General features: G+C 42.7%; 1 protein-coding gene across 1 annotated transcript in view; it reads right to left on the reverse strand.

Annotated features, from left to right (window-relative positions):
- Positions 1-15548, reverse strand: part of LOC106586220 (serine/threonine-protein kinase tousled-like 1-B) — a 29555-nt gene that overhangs the window by 7686 nt on the left and 6321 nt on the right. Inside the window, exons 2-6 of the mRNA XM_014173257.3 lie at positions 2511-2641; positions 2281-2352; positions 687-725; positions 327-402; positions 170-213 (exon numbers count right to left, since the gene is read on the reverse strand). Of these exons, the coding sequence (XP_014028732.1) occupies positions 170-213; positions 327-402; positions 687-725; positions 2281-2352; positions 2511-2641 (362 nt within the window). The remainder of the gene's footprint in view (positions 1-169; positions 214-326; positions 403-686; positions 726-2280; positions 2353-2510; positions 2642-15548) is intronic.

The raw sequence follows: 15548 nt of genomic DNA on the forward strand, positions 1-15548 counted from the left end.
TAGGTTCTGTTTACTGCCTCTGAGTGAAATGGAGCTTCATTGATATTCTCCAAAACAAAAACACCTCTCAGATGAACACCAAACGTGGTGCTCCAGCACACAGGGACATTAAGAGTAGAACTTTCATTAAAAAAAAACATTTAGCATGCTCCCAACTCATGTAACTTACATCAAAATAATCACTAATTTTGGGTCCTCGCCCGATAGACTTCCCTGTGAGAGAGAAAATACATTTACCATTTGACTTTCATTTATAAATTATGGCCATCATACAGCAGTGACTATATGTACCCGGAGCATAACAGAAACAGCTTAAGGGAAGTTACCTTGGCTGCTCTCTGATTGGATATCAGGTTTCCTTTTTCTTCCTCTGGATGATTCAGAGTGTTTCTTTTCAGGAGTCTGTCCAAGAAAAACTGAGTTTAACCAATAACCATCATCATCATCTGGTAGGTTGTACAAGTACAGTTACTTTGATTCCTTGAAATGTCAAGATGAGGATGTAATGACTTTTGAAAAACAAAAGCGTTGTGAATATACTGTAGCAGCAGCAAAATGCCTAACCTACAGCCTGCTAGGGAGTTCCTGAATGTAGGTGAACTGACCGACCACTGCTGTCTACCACCCAGCAGATGACAAATGAAGGGGAACATAGCCTAGTATTCCAAATACAATGGAGTACCTACCGAATATGCAGGAGAGCTCCCCCTTTTCACATCGGAGCTCTGCAAACACAAGAACAAGAGGGGTACAGAGAATGAGTTCAATGTAATGAAATACATAACTAATACCGTTTATAATTAGCCTGCTTTGACAGAGATTCATTGTATTGGAAAGCTTAATAAGACTGTAATGGAAGAATTTCAACAGTTGAGAGAGGATGTTTATCTATGGCCAATGCAGCCTGTTGGCAGTTTTGGGCCACAGGCTGTGAGAAATAAAGACAAGAAAAGCAACTACAGCAGGTAACTGTGGCACAAAGATTAACTAGCCTTTTCTAATGTCTGATTCAAATCTCAATGACAGAGTACACACACACTGCCCAATTCTGATCTTTTGACCAATCACAGATCTTTTTCAGAACTGATTTGATTGGTCAAAAGACCAATTAGTTAAAAATGGACTGCCTGTGTAAACGAAGCCTTCAGGAGCTAAACTTATGAGTGGGAAAAAAAACAAGATCTCCAAATAACAAGGAATAACCATGATCAACCAATTTAATGAATTACCAACCAACAAGATAACATATGAGGATTCTTTCTGCCCTACAAAAGAAAAATATTAAAATGCTTAAACTGAGAAAACCCAGACTAAATCAAAAAGGAGTAGCCAATTTCAACCGGGCAGAGGAATCCTCGTGATATTTATGCAAAACCCCAGGGCCAGGACAGAGCCTTGTGCAGAGAATCTGCTGACAGGTGCTAGTCTGATTGAGTGTGTCAACAGTGCATCATTAGGGAGTGTATGACGTATGGTAGCATCTGTGTGGGTGACATCTGTGCAGATTCAGCAGCAGAGGCGGCCAGAGAGGATTTATTCTGCCTCCTCTCCCCCCCCTCGATCATGCTCACACATAGGCCTCCATCAGTGACTTATTAAACCAGTCAAACTGTACAGAATGGAAGGGAGCAGACAGTCACCTGCACAGTCGGGTTGCTAGTATACGCACACACTCCACTGCAGTGCTTCAGGCTTCTTTATTCCAGACAATGTTGGAGCCCACTACCCCACACAAACAGGCTGCGACACTGGAGCCCCTCCCAAGTTGGAAGCCATTTGTGTTTTGCCTTCATTAGCGTAGAGCTGTGCTGCCAAACACAGGAAAACAGCGTGGAGGGAGGCGCAGATGCAGCATGACGCCTGTGATCAGGCTGCCCTGGCGCAGACCGTGTTTGTACAGAGAGGTGAGAGCTTGTGGCATGATGCGTCACAAGAAGGCAGTTTAATTACAACAAGATTCCGCACATTTTTATTCTCTCTAGAGCTAGCTCCATCTTAGGTTGCGTCTGACATTTTCACCAGTGACAGAGGACCATGAGGGTCCAGCTCCTCTCCCCCTGTGGGATCTCCCTGCTCACACCAACCAGCCCACATCTAACATCCAATCAAAACATAGGTCTAATCCAAACAAAGGATGGAATATCAAAGACAAAAAAACTAAAACAGAAAAGCCTTGGAAACCAGTTATATTGTCTGACAAGAGCCTGTTCAAACAAACATGTACATTGATTCATTATATAATGTTTCATTAAAACTGTAAGAACATGTTAAGAAACATACCTCTGACTCTTTGTCACTGGAGGACCCCAGGCTTCCAAAACTTTGATTTGAGCAGTCATTGTTAGTCATGCCCTGAAATCAAAAACAGAAGTACGTCATAACATTCTTCTGAAAAGAAACCATGACAACTATTTACTTTAGTTACACAAAATAAGCCTGACAGACAATTAGACTAGCTGAAAACATGCAGCCAAGTGTATGGGTATCAGGGGTGAGGCAAGCGCACACACTTTGGTTCCCCCGCTGGTGCTGCCAGTGCTGCCCCCGGTACTGCCCCCAGTGCCAGTGACCGCGCCCATGAAGCGAGCCTCCAGCAGCTCCTGTCTCCGGGGGTCCAGGCTGTGCAGCTCCTCCATGGTGCCTGGAAGAGAAGAGAAACACAGTCACAGAATATTAACCACTTATTGCCTACTGTTCCTTACATCCTCACATTCCTCTCAGTCATCCAACGCTGCAGAGTAGACCTGACTGCATCATGATCATCACTTCTATGTCAGGCTTTATTTGAAACGTTTAAGTAAGACATTTTATGAATGGTGACCATTACAGAGTAGGACGCCAAGCCTCAAAAAAGGCTTTTCAGTCAATCATATTTCACAGCTGTTAAGGGAACACAGCTGTCCCCTTGTGTTCGTTCTAAAGGTGAGATGTTAATGAGGCAATGCAGTCCAAATGAAAGTGTCTTGAGTTTTGTTTGTGTTCCAGTCTTGTATGGGGAGGGGGGGGGGGGGGGGGGTCACTGGGACAGGCAATGTAACATCACAATTTTTATGTTGCACCTTACTGAACTCTATCTTAATGTATACCTACGTCTACCTATTCTTTTAGGCCTATACAAGGAAAACCAGAATGTCTGGCTCTTTTTACAATTTCTTCATGACAAAATTGAGACAAACTACAGAAAGCACACTGAAGTCCACCCCTATCTGAAAACTGTTGCATTTCATTGACTTGATCTGAAGCTTCGACCATAACTGAGACCAGGTATACAGCTAATTCAGTTTCAGGCTGACACAGGGATACTTCAGGATTTTGGCAATGAAGCCCTTTATCTACTTCCCCAGAGTCCAATGAACTCGTGGATACCATGTTTAGGTCTCTGCATGCAGTTTGAAGAAAGTTGCCAATTAGCATTAGTGCAATTGCTAAATCGCGTTAGCGAAATTAAGAAGTCTACGGTAACTGCTAGCATGCTAGTAGATACAGTACCATAGACTTCCAGTCATTGCGCCAACGCTAGTTAGCACTGGCTCGCAAAATTTCCTACAAGAGACGCAAATTTTGGTAAATTTCGTTGCCGACTAACCAACCCCTATTAACCGGTTAACAAACAGTTAAATTTGTTCCAAACAGAAAATACTATGCATGGAAGGAACTGACATTTTTCATTAAAAGCTTAAATAAAAAAATAAAAAACATGCGACAATAGCAAGCCTATCCTCTCATATTATTGAACATGAAACTACAGTAATGAAGCAGAGACTGGAACACATTTTCAAACATTTGCCAAAATCCAATTTGCGGGAAGACACCGTTCTAAAAAGACGCATCTGATACGAGCCGTTTCATGTGACAGAGATGAACATCTCCGTTCGAAACTTTGAGGGAAAATGTAAACATGCAACAACGAGGACGGGTTGTTAAATACGACTAGGATTGTGCCTTTGGCTTCTGGACAACTAAATAAAGTTGATATGAAAACCAGTACTGAGAGAAAGTCTGAATCTCAGCTGTTTCATGCTGCTCCTCCCTCTCCCACTGCTCCCTGCGTCAGTCATTTTTTTGTTGCATCTCAATCTACCGAAGGGCAGCCTTTCGAATCTGCGGTGGAAGGTGGCCGAGGTACAGCTGTGTTTGTCAGACCACGAGACGCTCGAAAAATTGAAAACATCTATCATCCCAACAGTTTGGCATACTAACTAATATGACCACTCAATGGAAAGATGAGCCCCTCACTAACACAGTGATGTTCTTGGTTTTACTCTAGTAGTCGGTACCGACTACCAACTTGTTTGTAGCGTCCAGTTTGGGCTACGCACTAATATGACCCGTCTATGGAAAGGTGAGAATCTCACAAACATGTGTTGTTTTGCTCTAGGACGCCCACGAGTCTCACACGGCTCATCTGAAGGTAGGCCGGGATCAGTACAAATATATATATTTTTTAAATGAATGTTAGTATACCAAACATTAGGAAAAACAGTGCATCTGGCACCTACTACGATACCCCGTTCAAAACGCAATTAAATATTTTGTCTTCCCCATTCACCTTCTGAATGGCACACAGACAATTCATGTCCTTCTTTTGACCAGTCTCCTCCCCTTTATCTACACTGGTTGAAGTGAATTTACCAAATGACATCAATAAGGGATCACAGCTTTCAGGGCCTAAAATTAACACCAGCCATGTTGGCGGGTGGTCAGGGCTCCACAGAGTGAGCATTTCACTTCCATTTGTCAAAAGTTGACACCTGCTCATTCCAGGGTTTTTCTATATATTTTTTACTATTTCCTACATTGTTGAATAATAGTGAAGACATCATAACTATGAAATAACACTTGGAATAAGAACAGACTAGTAGCTGTCCACACACACAAACATACTTTTGGGTCATGTAGTATCAATGTTTAAGTTTCAACTGCTGGGGAAGAGAAAAAAAAAAGCTGCAGCTGGTCATACTCAATTTCACATGCACATATGACTAGTCACGTTACCACGGTAACTTCCCACACTTAAAGGGGCAGGTGATTTTCTCTCATCTGTAATATTTTTGTGAAGACTTCAGTCACAAAATGTATGAAATTAAATATACCACATTACTTCTTACTAGTAGTACATTTATGGTTTTAGGAATATTACAAAGCACGCTCATCTGCTTTTGTGTTTTGTTAGTGTAATGTTTTGTATACTCCATGTACATGGAAGTAGTTTAGTGCCCCAAAATGTAGTATTTCTTATAATCGCTCATACACTGCTCCAAAAAATAAAAGGAACACTAAAATAACATCCTAGATCTGAATGAATGAAATAATATTATTAAACACTTTTTTCTTTACATAGTTGAATGTGCTGACAACAAAAATCACACAAAAATAATCAATGGAAATCCAATTTATCAACCCATGGAGGTCTGGATTTGGAGTCGCACTCAAAATTAAAGTGGAAAACCACACTACAGGCTGATCCAACTTTGATGTAATGTCCTTAAAACAAGTCAAAATGAGGCTCAGTAGTGTGTGTGGCCTCCACGTGCCTGTATGACCTCCCTACAACGCCTGGGCATGCTCCTGATGAGGTGGCGGATGGTCTCCTGAGGGATCTCCTCCCAGACCTGGACTAAAGCATCCGCCAACTCCTGGACAGTCTGTGGTACAACGTGGCGTTGGTGGATGGAGCGAGACATGATGTCCCAGATGTGCTCAATTGGATTCAGGTCTGAGGAACGGGCGGGCCAGTCCATAGCATCAATGCTTTCCTCTTGCAGGAACTGCCGACACACTCCAGCCACATGAGGTCTAGCATTGTCTTGCATTAGGAGGAACCCAGGGCCAACCGCACCAGCATATGGTCTCACAAGGGGTCTGAGGATCTCATCTCGGTACCTAATGGCAGTCAGGCTACCTCTGGCGAGCACATGGAGGGCTGTGCGGCCCCCCAAAGAAATGCCACCCCACACCATGACTGACCCACCGCCAAACCGGTCATGCTGGAGGATGTTGCAGGCAGCAGAACGTTCTCCACAGCGTCTCCAGACTCTGTCACATGTGCTCAGTGTGAACCTGCTTTCATCTGTGAAGAGCACAGGGCGCGGCGCCAGTGGCGAATTTGCCAATCTTGGTGTTCTCTGGCAAATGCCAAACGTCCTGCACGGTGTTGGGCTGTAAGCACAACCCCCACCTGTGGACGTCGGGCCCTCATACCACCCTCATGGAGTCTGTTTCTGACCGTTTGAGCAGACACATGCACATTTGTGGCCTGCTGAAGGTCATTTTGCAGGGCTCTGGCAGTGCTCCTACTGCTCCTCCTTGCACAAAGGCGGCGGTAGCGGTCCTGCTGCTGGGTTGTTGCCCTCCTACGGCCTCCTCCACATCTCCTGATGTACTGGCCTGTCTCCGTGCTCTGGACACTACGCTGACAGACACAGCAAACCTTGCCACAGCTCGCATTGATGTGCCATCCTGGATGAGCTGCACTACCTGAGCCACTTGTGTGGGTTGTAGACTCCGTCTCATGCTACCACTAGAGTGAAAGCACCGCCAGCATTCAAAAGTGACCAAAACATCAGCCAGGAAGCATAGGAACTGAGAAGTGGTCTGTGGTCACCACCTGCAGAACCACTCCTTTATTGGGGGTGTCTTGCTAATTGCCTATAAATTTCCACCTGTTGTCTATTCCATTTGCACAACAGCATGTGAAATTTATTTGCAATCAGTGTTGCTTCCTAAGTGGACAGTTTGATTTCACAGAAGTGTGATTGACTTGGAGTTACATTGTGTTGTTTAACCTGTTATGGATAGGGGGCAGTATTTTCATGGCCGGATAAAAAACGTACCCGATTTAATCTGATTATTACTCCTGCCCAGAAACTAGAATATGCATATAATTATTAGCTTTGGATAGAAAACACTCCAAAGTTTCTAAAACTGTTTGAATGGTGTCTGTGAGTATAACAGAACTCATTTGGCAGGCCAAAACCTGAGAAGATTCTGTAAAGGAAGTACCCCGTCTGACCATTTCTTGGCCTTCTTGATCATCTCTATCCAAAACAAGGGATCTCTGCTGTTACGTGACACTTCCTACGGCTCCCATAGGCTCTCAGAAGGCGGCAAAAAGCTGAATCGTGGCTTTGCAGGCCCTGGCTGAAAAACATTAGCGCATTTTGATAGTGGTCGGTCAAGGTACAGAGACTGGCGCGCGCGTGCACGAGGCGACCCCATGTTTTTATTCTTTCGTCTTTGAAAGTAAACAACGACTCCCGGTCGGAATATTATCGCTTTTTTTTAACGAGAAAAATAACATAAAAATTGATTTTAAACAGCGGTTGACATGCTTCGAAGTACGGTAATGGAATATTTAGAATTTTTTGGTCACGAAACGCGTCGGGCGCGTAACCCTTCGTCACCCTTGGATAGTGTCTTGAACGCACGAACAAAACGCCGCTATTTGGATATAACTATGGATTATTTTGAACCAAACCAACATTTGTTATTGAAGTAAAAGTCCTGGGAGTGCATTCTGACGAAGAACAGGAAAGGTAATCAAACTTTTCTAATAGTAAATCGGAGTTTGGTGAGGGTCAAACTTGGTGGGTGTCAAAATAGCTAGCCGTGATGGCTGGGCTATGTGCTTTCACCGAAAAGCTATTTTAAAATCGGACATAGCGAGTGCATAAAGTTGTTCTGTATCTATAATTCTTAAAATAATTGTTATGTCTTTTGTGAACGTTTATCGTGAGTAATTTAGTAAATTCACCGGAAGTGTTCGGTGGGAATGCTAGTTCTGAACGTCACATGCTAATGTAAAAAGCTGGTTTTTGATATAAATATGAACTTGATTGAACAAAACATGCATGTATTGTATAACATAATGTCCTAGGCTTGTCATCTGATGAAGATCAAAAGGTTAGTGCTGCATTTAGCTGTGGTTTTGTTTTTTGTGACATTATATAATAGCTTGAAAAATGGGTGTCTGATTATTTCTGGCTGGGTACTCTGCTGACATAATCTAATGTTTTGCTTTCGCGGTAAAGCCTTTTTGAAATCAGACAGTGTGGTTAGATAAAGGAGAGTCTTGTCTTTAAAATGGTGTAAAATAGTCATGTGTTTGAAAAATTGAAGTTTTGGGATTTTTGAGGAATTTGTAATTCGCGCCACGCCCGTCATTGGATATTGGAGCAGGTGTTCCGCTAGCGGAACGTCTAGATGTAAGAGGTTAAGTGTTCCCTTTATTTTTTTGAGCAGTGTATATAGGACAGACACTTTAAAGTACAACTGAGTAACTATTTCGCAGATATGAAACAGATAATCCTAAATCAGTCAAAAAAATCAAATTCCCAGTTAATGCTACAAAACCAACTTTATAAGGTTTTAAAAATAGGTTATATTTGACTCAATTCCATGATGTACAGTAAGGCATTGTTGGCAGAGTAGATGGATGCAGTTCAATGCATGATTAATATAACTCACCAATACATTTCCTGGTAGTCCCAAAAATACTGCTATCAGGTTGTAACTCACAGCCTGGACTGGTATATTGTTTGCAACCTCTACCCATTCAGGATTAGGGCTGGGCGATAGGGACAAAATATCATATACCGATTTGTCACGTTTGACGGTATTCGATTTTTTTTATAATAAATACTCAATATGCTTTGAGTAGTTCATGACCCTAGGGTGGCAATACAAATAAGTTATTTCAAAATGGGGCTTCAATAGAACTCTAAACAAAAATACATTTATGCACTTTTAATCATCATTTCCACACTGTGCCACAAAGCATGATACAAGCCCCAAAAAATCTAGACCTAGTTAATTGGTGAACTATTGGAATCATGGAAATTATGATTATTCTATAGTTGGAAACAGTGGGAAGGACCTAGAATAAATTGTCTGACATGAATAAGTCAGTGAGGAATTATTGACAGAGTAAGAACCAGTGTTGGTCAGTGTTTCCAGGTGGCCCCAATTAGATGTTACATTACATGTTCCCTTACTTCACGTTGCTAGTTAGGTGAATGAATATGTTGGCTATTACTCGCTGATAAGCATGTTTGTGCAACGGTATCTTATCTAGGCCTACATCAGAATCGGTACCAGGCTGTATTAGCCAACTAGCTATGTTTGCTCTGACTCTTAGAACATTTAGCAGGCTAGCGATTCGCATTAGCAGCTAACAAATTATTTGAGCAAAACCTTGCTAATAAAAGACAAACTAGCAAACAGTAATATGCACAAACAAATAGTGTAATTATAGAACGCTTGTGGAAAGCAGCATATCACCAACATTGTTGCATCCATCGGCCCATGCAGAGTGAACGGCAAGAAAGTGCTTGGTCCAACAACTGCTCTCTCCTTGAGTGACGGGGGCAGGGCTTGGTGTGGTTAGTGGCATGCAGCAGCAGGGAGAGAGATGAGTCAAATATAAAACGGAGTAAACTATCAAAACGGAATTTACGCACCAGAGTTGCGTATCACATAGACCCCTTTCTGTGTTTACAAACGAGGGAGATGTGTGCAAGTTGGTGGCAGAACACCAGTTCTTATTGAACGCCAGCAACAACAAATACATCTGTGAGTGGCGTCAGTGTGTTGTGTACAGGAAAAGGGTCTATTTAACAAACCAAACATTGAAACACTTATAGAAGATAAAGTAAAAACTCAAACCGGTCTGTACATCAACACCGGTATACAGTAAAATATGGCATACCACCCAGCCCTATTCAGGTTACACCCTTTCAGTTAATGACTCAATATTCTGGACAAAAATGGATGAAAGTAACTAAGGCTGGGAATGTCAATACAATCATCTGTGGATCTATTGGGGCGGTATGCAAATTGAAGTGGGTCTAGAGTGTAAGGTAAAGTGGAGGTGATAATCCTTAACTAGCGTCTCAAAGCACTTCATGATGACAGAAGTGAGTGCGATGGGGCGACAGTCATTTAGTTCAGTTACCTTTGCTTTCATGGGTAAAGGAACAATGGTGGACATCTTGAAGCAAGTAGGGACAGCAGACTGGGATAGGGAGAGATTGAATGTTCGTAAACACTCCAGCCAGCTGGTCTGTGCATGCTCTGAGAACACAGCTAGTGATGACGTCTGGGCCGGCAGCCTTTCGAGGGTTAACACGATTAAAACGTCTTCATGATATCGGCCACGGAGAATGAAAGCCCACAGTCCTCTGGAGCAGGCCGTGTTATCCTCTAAGCAGGCGAAGGTGTTTAAGCTTGTCCGGGAGCAAGACTGTTCGCGACATGGCTGGTTTTCGCTTTGTAATCTGACTGTCTGGAGTCCCTGCCACATACATCTCATGTCTGAGGCGGTAAATTGCAACTCCACTTTGTCTCTGTAATGACATTTTGCCTGTGATTGTATACGAAGGGCATAACTGCACTGTTTGTATTCGACCATATTCCCAGTCACCTTGCCGTGGTTAAATGCGGTGGTTTGCACTTTCAGTTTTGCGCAAATGCTGCCATCTATCCAGTTTTTGGTTTGGGTAGGTTTTAATAGACAGTGGGAACAACCCACCCTACACACTTCCTGATGAACTCAGTCATTGTGCACGTCAATGTTATTCTCGAAGGCAACCCGGAACATATCCCAGTCTGCATGATCAAATCTTTAAACAATCCAATTGGTCAGACCAGTATAGCATAGACCTTAGCACAGGTAATTCCTGTTTGAGTTTCTGCTTATAGGAAGGGAGGAGCAGAATGGAGCAATGATCTGATTTGCCAAAGGGAGGGCGTTGTAGCCATCCTGGAAGGGAGAGTAACAAATTTGTTTTTGAAGTGCAAGTACTACAGGCAATGTCTTGATAGAACTTTGGGAGCGTTTTCCTCAAATTTGCTTTGTTAAAGCCCCGAGCTCCAATAAATTGCAGTCTCAGGATGTGTGGTTTTCAGTTTACACAAAGTCCAGTGTAGTTCCTTGAGGGCTGTGGTGGTATTGGCTTGAGGGGGAATATACACGGCTGTGACTATAACATAAGAGAATTGTCTTGAGAGGTAATACGGTCGTCACTTGATTGTGAGGTATTCTAGGTCGGTTAAACAAAAGGACGTGAGGTCCCTGTACGTTATCACAATCACACCATGAGTGGTTAATCATTAAACATACACCTCCGCCTCTTTTTCCCGGAGAGTTCTTTATTCCTGTCTGTTCGATGTACTGAGAACCCAGCTGGCTGTATGGACGGGCACAGTATATAAGGAGAGTCATGATTCCGTAAACCAGTATTTTACAGTCCCCAGATAGACATCGGGGAGCCGAGCTCGTCTACTTTACTGTCCAGGGACTGAACATTAGCAAGTAATACACACTCTGAGGCGCTGGATGAAGTCCACTCCAAATACCCCTTCCCGCCGGCAGCGTCTTGGAACAGCCTCTGGGATAAGTTTGATTACCAGTTGTGCATTTGGTTTGCTAATTTAGTAGCTACTTAGTCATCTAGCAGAGTGGTTTGCTTCATCCAAAATCAAGCATTTGCTTGGTAACAGCAGAATACCCTGCTGGATCAAGAGTAGTGATGCACCGAGATTACATTTTTGGCAGACACTTTCCTTGCCCCAAAAAAAAAAAAAAAAAGAAGCTATGCCGATAGTAAAACTTTTTGCGGCCTTAAGCATTCTAGTACAGTTAAATAGTTAACACATGGACACAGCGGACACAGCGGTCTAAGGCACTGCATCTCAGTGCAAGAGGCGCCACTACAGTCCCTGGTTCGAATCCAGGCTCTATCACACCAAACATCCACAGCATGACAGTATACCCAGAGAATTATTTCAGAACAGGGCAGAATGCGTCAGGAAACAGTGCTTCGACAGTGGAAAAGTCAGCTAGCAAGGCACTGATGTCATTTTATAAAAGGTGATGATAAGCAGAAATAAGGGAGTACTATCTCATTGTAGTTAGATGTGAATTTCTCTTTCAAACAATCCCCTGGCCTTGTACACAGCTAACGTTATCCAAAGCAAGCAACCCTAACAGTAGCTAGCTAAGTAACAGTACAGTTGAAAAATGATCAGGCCTACTGTACATCTTACTGTAGAAATGATTGTTGAAAACAAGTCTAGGTTGGAACCATTGCTGTTAAAATACAAGTCATCATTTTTATTCTGAACTGGAATAAACTGATTGAAGCAAGATACATTTTGAAGCAAACACACTCATACAGTTCTGGGTTGCTCATCTACAGCAGGAAGCAGTCTCCTGCCTAACTGAGAAAGCAGTAGATGTTCTGGTCCTGTTTGGCACCAAATACCTGTGTCAGTCAGGGTTCTCAACTCTGGATTACTTAAACAAGTACAGAAACAGTCTCAATGCTGAGCATGACCTCAGTGTTATACTGTCAGAAACTGAGCCCAAAATAGACCTGCTTGTTGAAACACCTCTAATTAGGACTGTGTGTGTTTTAACGGTCTACATCTGTGTGATTGTTTAAAAAACAAATTGAAATGAACCTTTAACTAGGCAAATCAGTTAAGAACAAATCATTATTTACAATGACGGCTTACCCCGGCCAAACCTGGACGACGCTGGGATAATTCTGCACAGCCCTATTAAACTTCAAAACACGGCCGCAGGTGATACAGCCCGGATCAGTTTATTCCAGTTCAGAATAATAAAAAAAAATAGACTATTTTAACAGCAGCAGCTCCAACCTTGGCTTTCTTTCTACAATAATTTATACAGTAAGATGTACAGTAGGCCTGATCATTTCTCATCTGTACTGTTACTTGGTGCAACACTATCAAAAAGCCTGCGTGTCTGTTCTGTTATCAGTTTGTTCCAGTTCAGAATGAAAATTATTCATTTAATTTTAAACAGCAACAGTTCCAACCTAGACAGATATGTAAGAGTTTTTAAAATGGGGGAAATAAACATGACTAGCTATTTATATGGCCATTTCATTGTTATTTGTTTTTGTCTATATTGCATTTGTTTTAGGCATAAGGGCAATGAAATGTACCAATATTTACATATAGTTGCATATGTTCCTAAACTTGGGTCCCAGGAAAAACACAGAATTTATCATTTGGGTCCCAAGCTAAAAAAGTTTAAGAACCCCTGATCTAAAGTCACTCTGTTGCTACCGCCTGTAAAAACTCAGTCCAGTTCAAAGTGAATGATGGCTGGCCCTTGTGGCAAATGGCTTATTTGCATTAAGGCCTACTGTAGCTCTGGTTGGCTACGGCACACCGGTCTGTAGACTCCCATCCTGGATGAGGCCGATGTTTAGGTTTTATTTACTCCATTGTCTATTAGTTGTCCAAACGCACAGCCTGCTTTGCCACTATATTGCTATAGAATTTTCACATTTACAGAATGTTTGGGAATGACAGTATGAAAACGACCAAATAAGTACTCGCTTGTCAGAAAATGTAAAAGGGTTGTCATTCTTCCTGGGGGTTTAAAGGGGTCCTAAAACTACAAATCAAACAACTAAATTATGTTCTTAGTAACAGCTTAGACTTAAGGATTAACTGCAAGATAACAAATCGGGATTGACTAGGAATCCTGAAGACCTTCAGAATACACTTGAAGATTAGTCCTGAGGAATACCCCAACCATAAAAAAGGTTGCAGAGAATCTGTTAAAAGGCATTATCAAAGAGCTATCCACTTAGAACTAAATGATGTGATAAAGCAAAACTAATGAGGATTGTTCCCTTGTCAATTTCAAAATGTCTGGTTACTTCATGTCTGAACAGAGAAAGGGAGATGTAATGTCCTAAATTTATACTCAGATAACATTTTATAAACACAAAAATACCTTAATCCCAGTACGTGGCTGACCACATTCTGCATGGTGAGTGTTCAAGGCAAACCAAACATAACACTAGGTGCTCTATATCAAGACACTTGTGTAATATAGAAGTATGTGGACTCCCCTTCAAATTCGTGGATTAGGCTACTTCAGCCACACCCGTTGCGGACAGGTGTATAAAAATCAAGCACACAGCCATACAATCTCCATAGACAAACATTGGCAGTAGAATGGCATTACTGAAAAGCTCAGTGACTTTCAACGTAGCACAGTCATTGGATGCCACCTTTCCAACAAGTTAGTTCGTCAAATGTATGCCCTGCTAGAGCTGCCCCGGTCAACTGTAAGTGCTGTTATTGTGAAGTCGAAACTTCTAGGAGCAACAACGGCTCATTCGCAAAGTGATAAGCCACAAGCTCACAGAACGAAACCACCTAGAAGTCATCTTCCCTCAGTTGCAACACTCACTACAGAGTTCCAAACTGCCTCTGGAAGCAACGTCAGCACAATAACTGTTTGTAGGGAGCTTCATGAAATGGGTTTCCATGGTCGAGCAGCCGCACACAAGCCTAAGATCACCATGCGCAATGCCAAGCGTTGGCTGGAGAGGTAAAGCTCGCCGTCATTGGACTATGGAGCAGTGGAAACACGTTCTCTGGAGTGATGAACCACGCTTCACCATCTGGCAGGCCAACGGACAAATCTGGGTTTGGCGGATGCCAGGAGAATGCTACCTGCCCCGATGCATAGCGCCAACTGTAAAGTTTGGTGGAGAAGGAATAATGGTCTGAGGCTGTTTTTCCATGGTTCAGGCTAGGCCCCTTAATCTTAAAGCTACAGCATACAATGACATTATAGACGATGTGCGTCCTACTTTGTGGCAACAGTTTGGGGAAGGCCCTTCAGCATGACAATGACCCTGTGTACAAAGCGAGGTCCATACAGAAATGGTTTGAGATAGTCATGGATGACCTTGACTGGCCTGCACAGATCCCTGACCTCAGCACCCATCGAACACCTTTGGGATGAATTGGAACCACGACTGTGAGCCAGGCCTAATTGCCCAACATCAATGCCCGACCTCACTAATGCTCTTGTGGCTGAATGGAAGCAAGTCCCCGCAGCAATGTTCCATCATCTAGTGGAAAGCCTTCCCAGAAGAGTGGAGACTTATAGCAGCAAAATGTAGGGACCAACACCACATTACTGCCCATGATTTTGGAACGAGACGGTCGACAAGCAGCTGTCCACATACCCCTGGGTCATGTAGTGTACGAGTTTCGATAATAGCCTATGCTAGATCTTTATCATTTCACATGTAAACAAGGATTTCAACGAGTAGGCTACATCCTAGACAGAGAATAGGATTGGACTGTCTCCCTCAAGCCTAAAGGCCACTGGGAGACAGCTGACATGGCCTTGCTCTAACAACCGCTCCATTTTGTATCAACAAAGGGCTATGAGGTCTCTTAACACCTGTTCAGTCAGTGCATCAAGTCTGCTGCAACACTTCCTCTGTCAGAACTAATGCCAGAGAGACACTGATTATTTACATATCTTACCAAATGCAATGTCGGTCAAAAGTGAATCTACATCTCAGGTACTGCCATAAATCTTCTAAATTCTGCTCAACTATCCAGTAAAGTTAAAGACAGGGTGGAGGAAACGCCTAAATAAAAGCCAAAGATGTACAGTGAAGGGAAAAAGTATTTGATCCCCTGCTGATTTTGTACGTTTGCCCACTGACAAAGAAATGATCAGTCTATAATTTTAATGGTAG

The sequence above is a fragment of the Salmo salar genome, chromosome 25 (assembly GCF_965601325.2).
Source record: "Salmo salar chromosome 25, fSalSal1, whole genome shotgun sequence".
Classification (NCBI taxonomy): domain Eukaryota; kingdom Metazoa; phylum Chordata; class Actinopteri; order Salmoniformes; family Salmonidae; genus Salmo; species Salmo salar.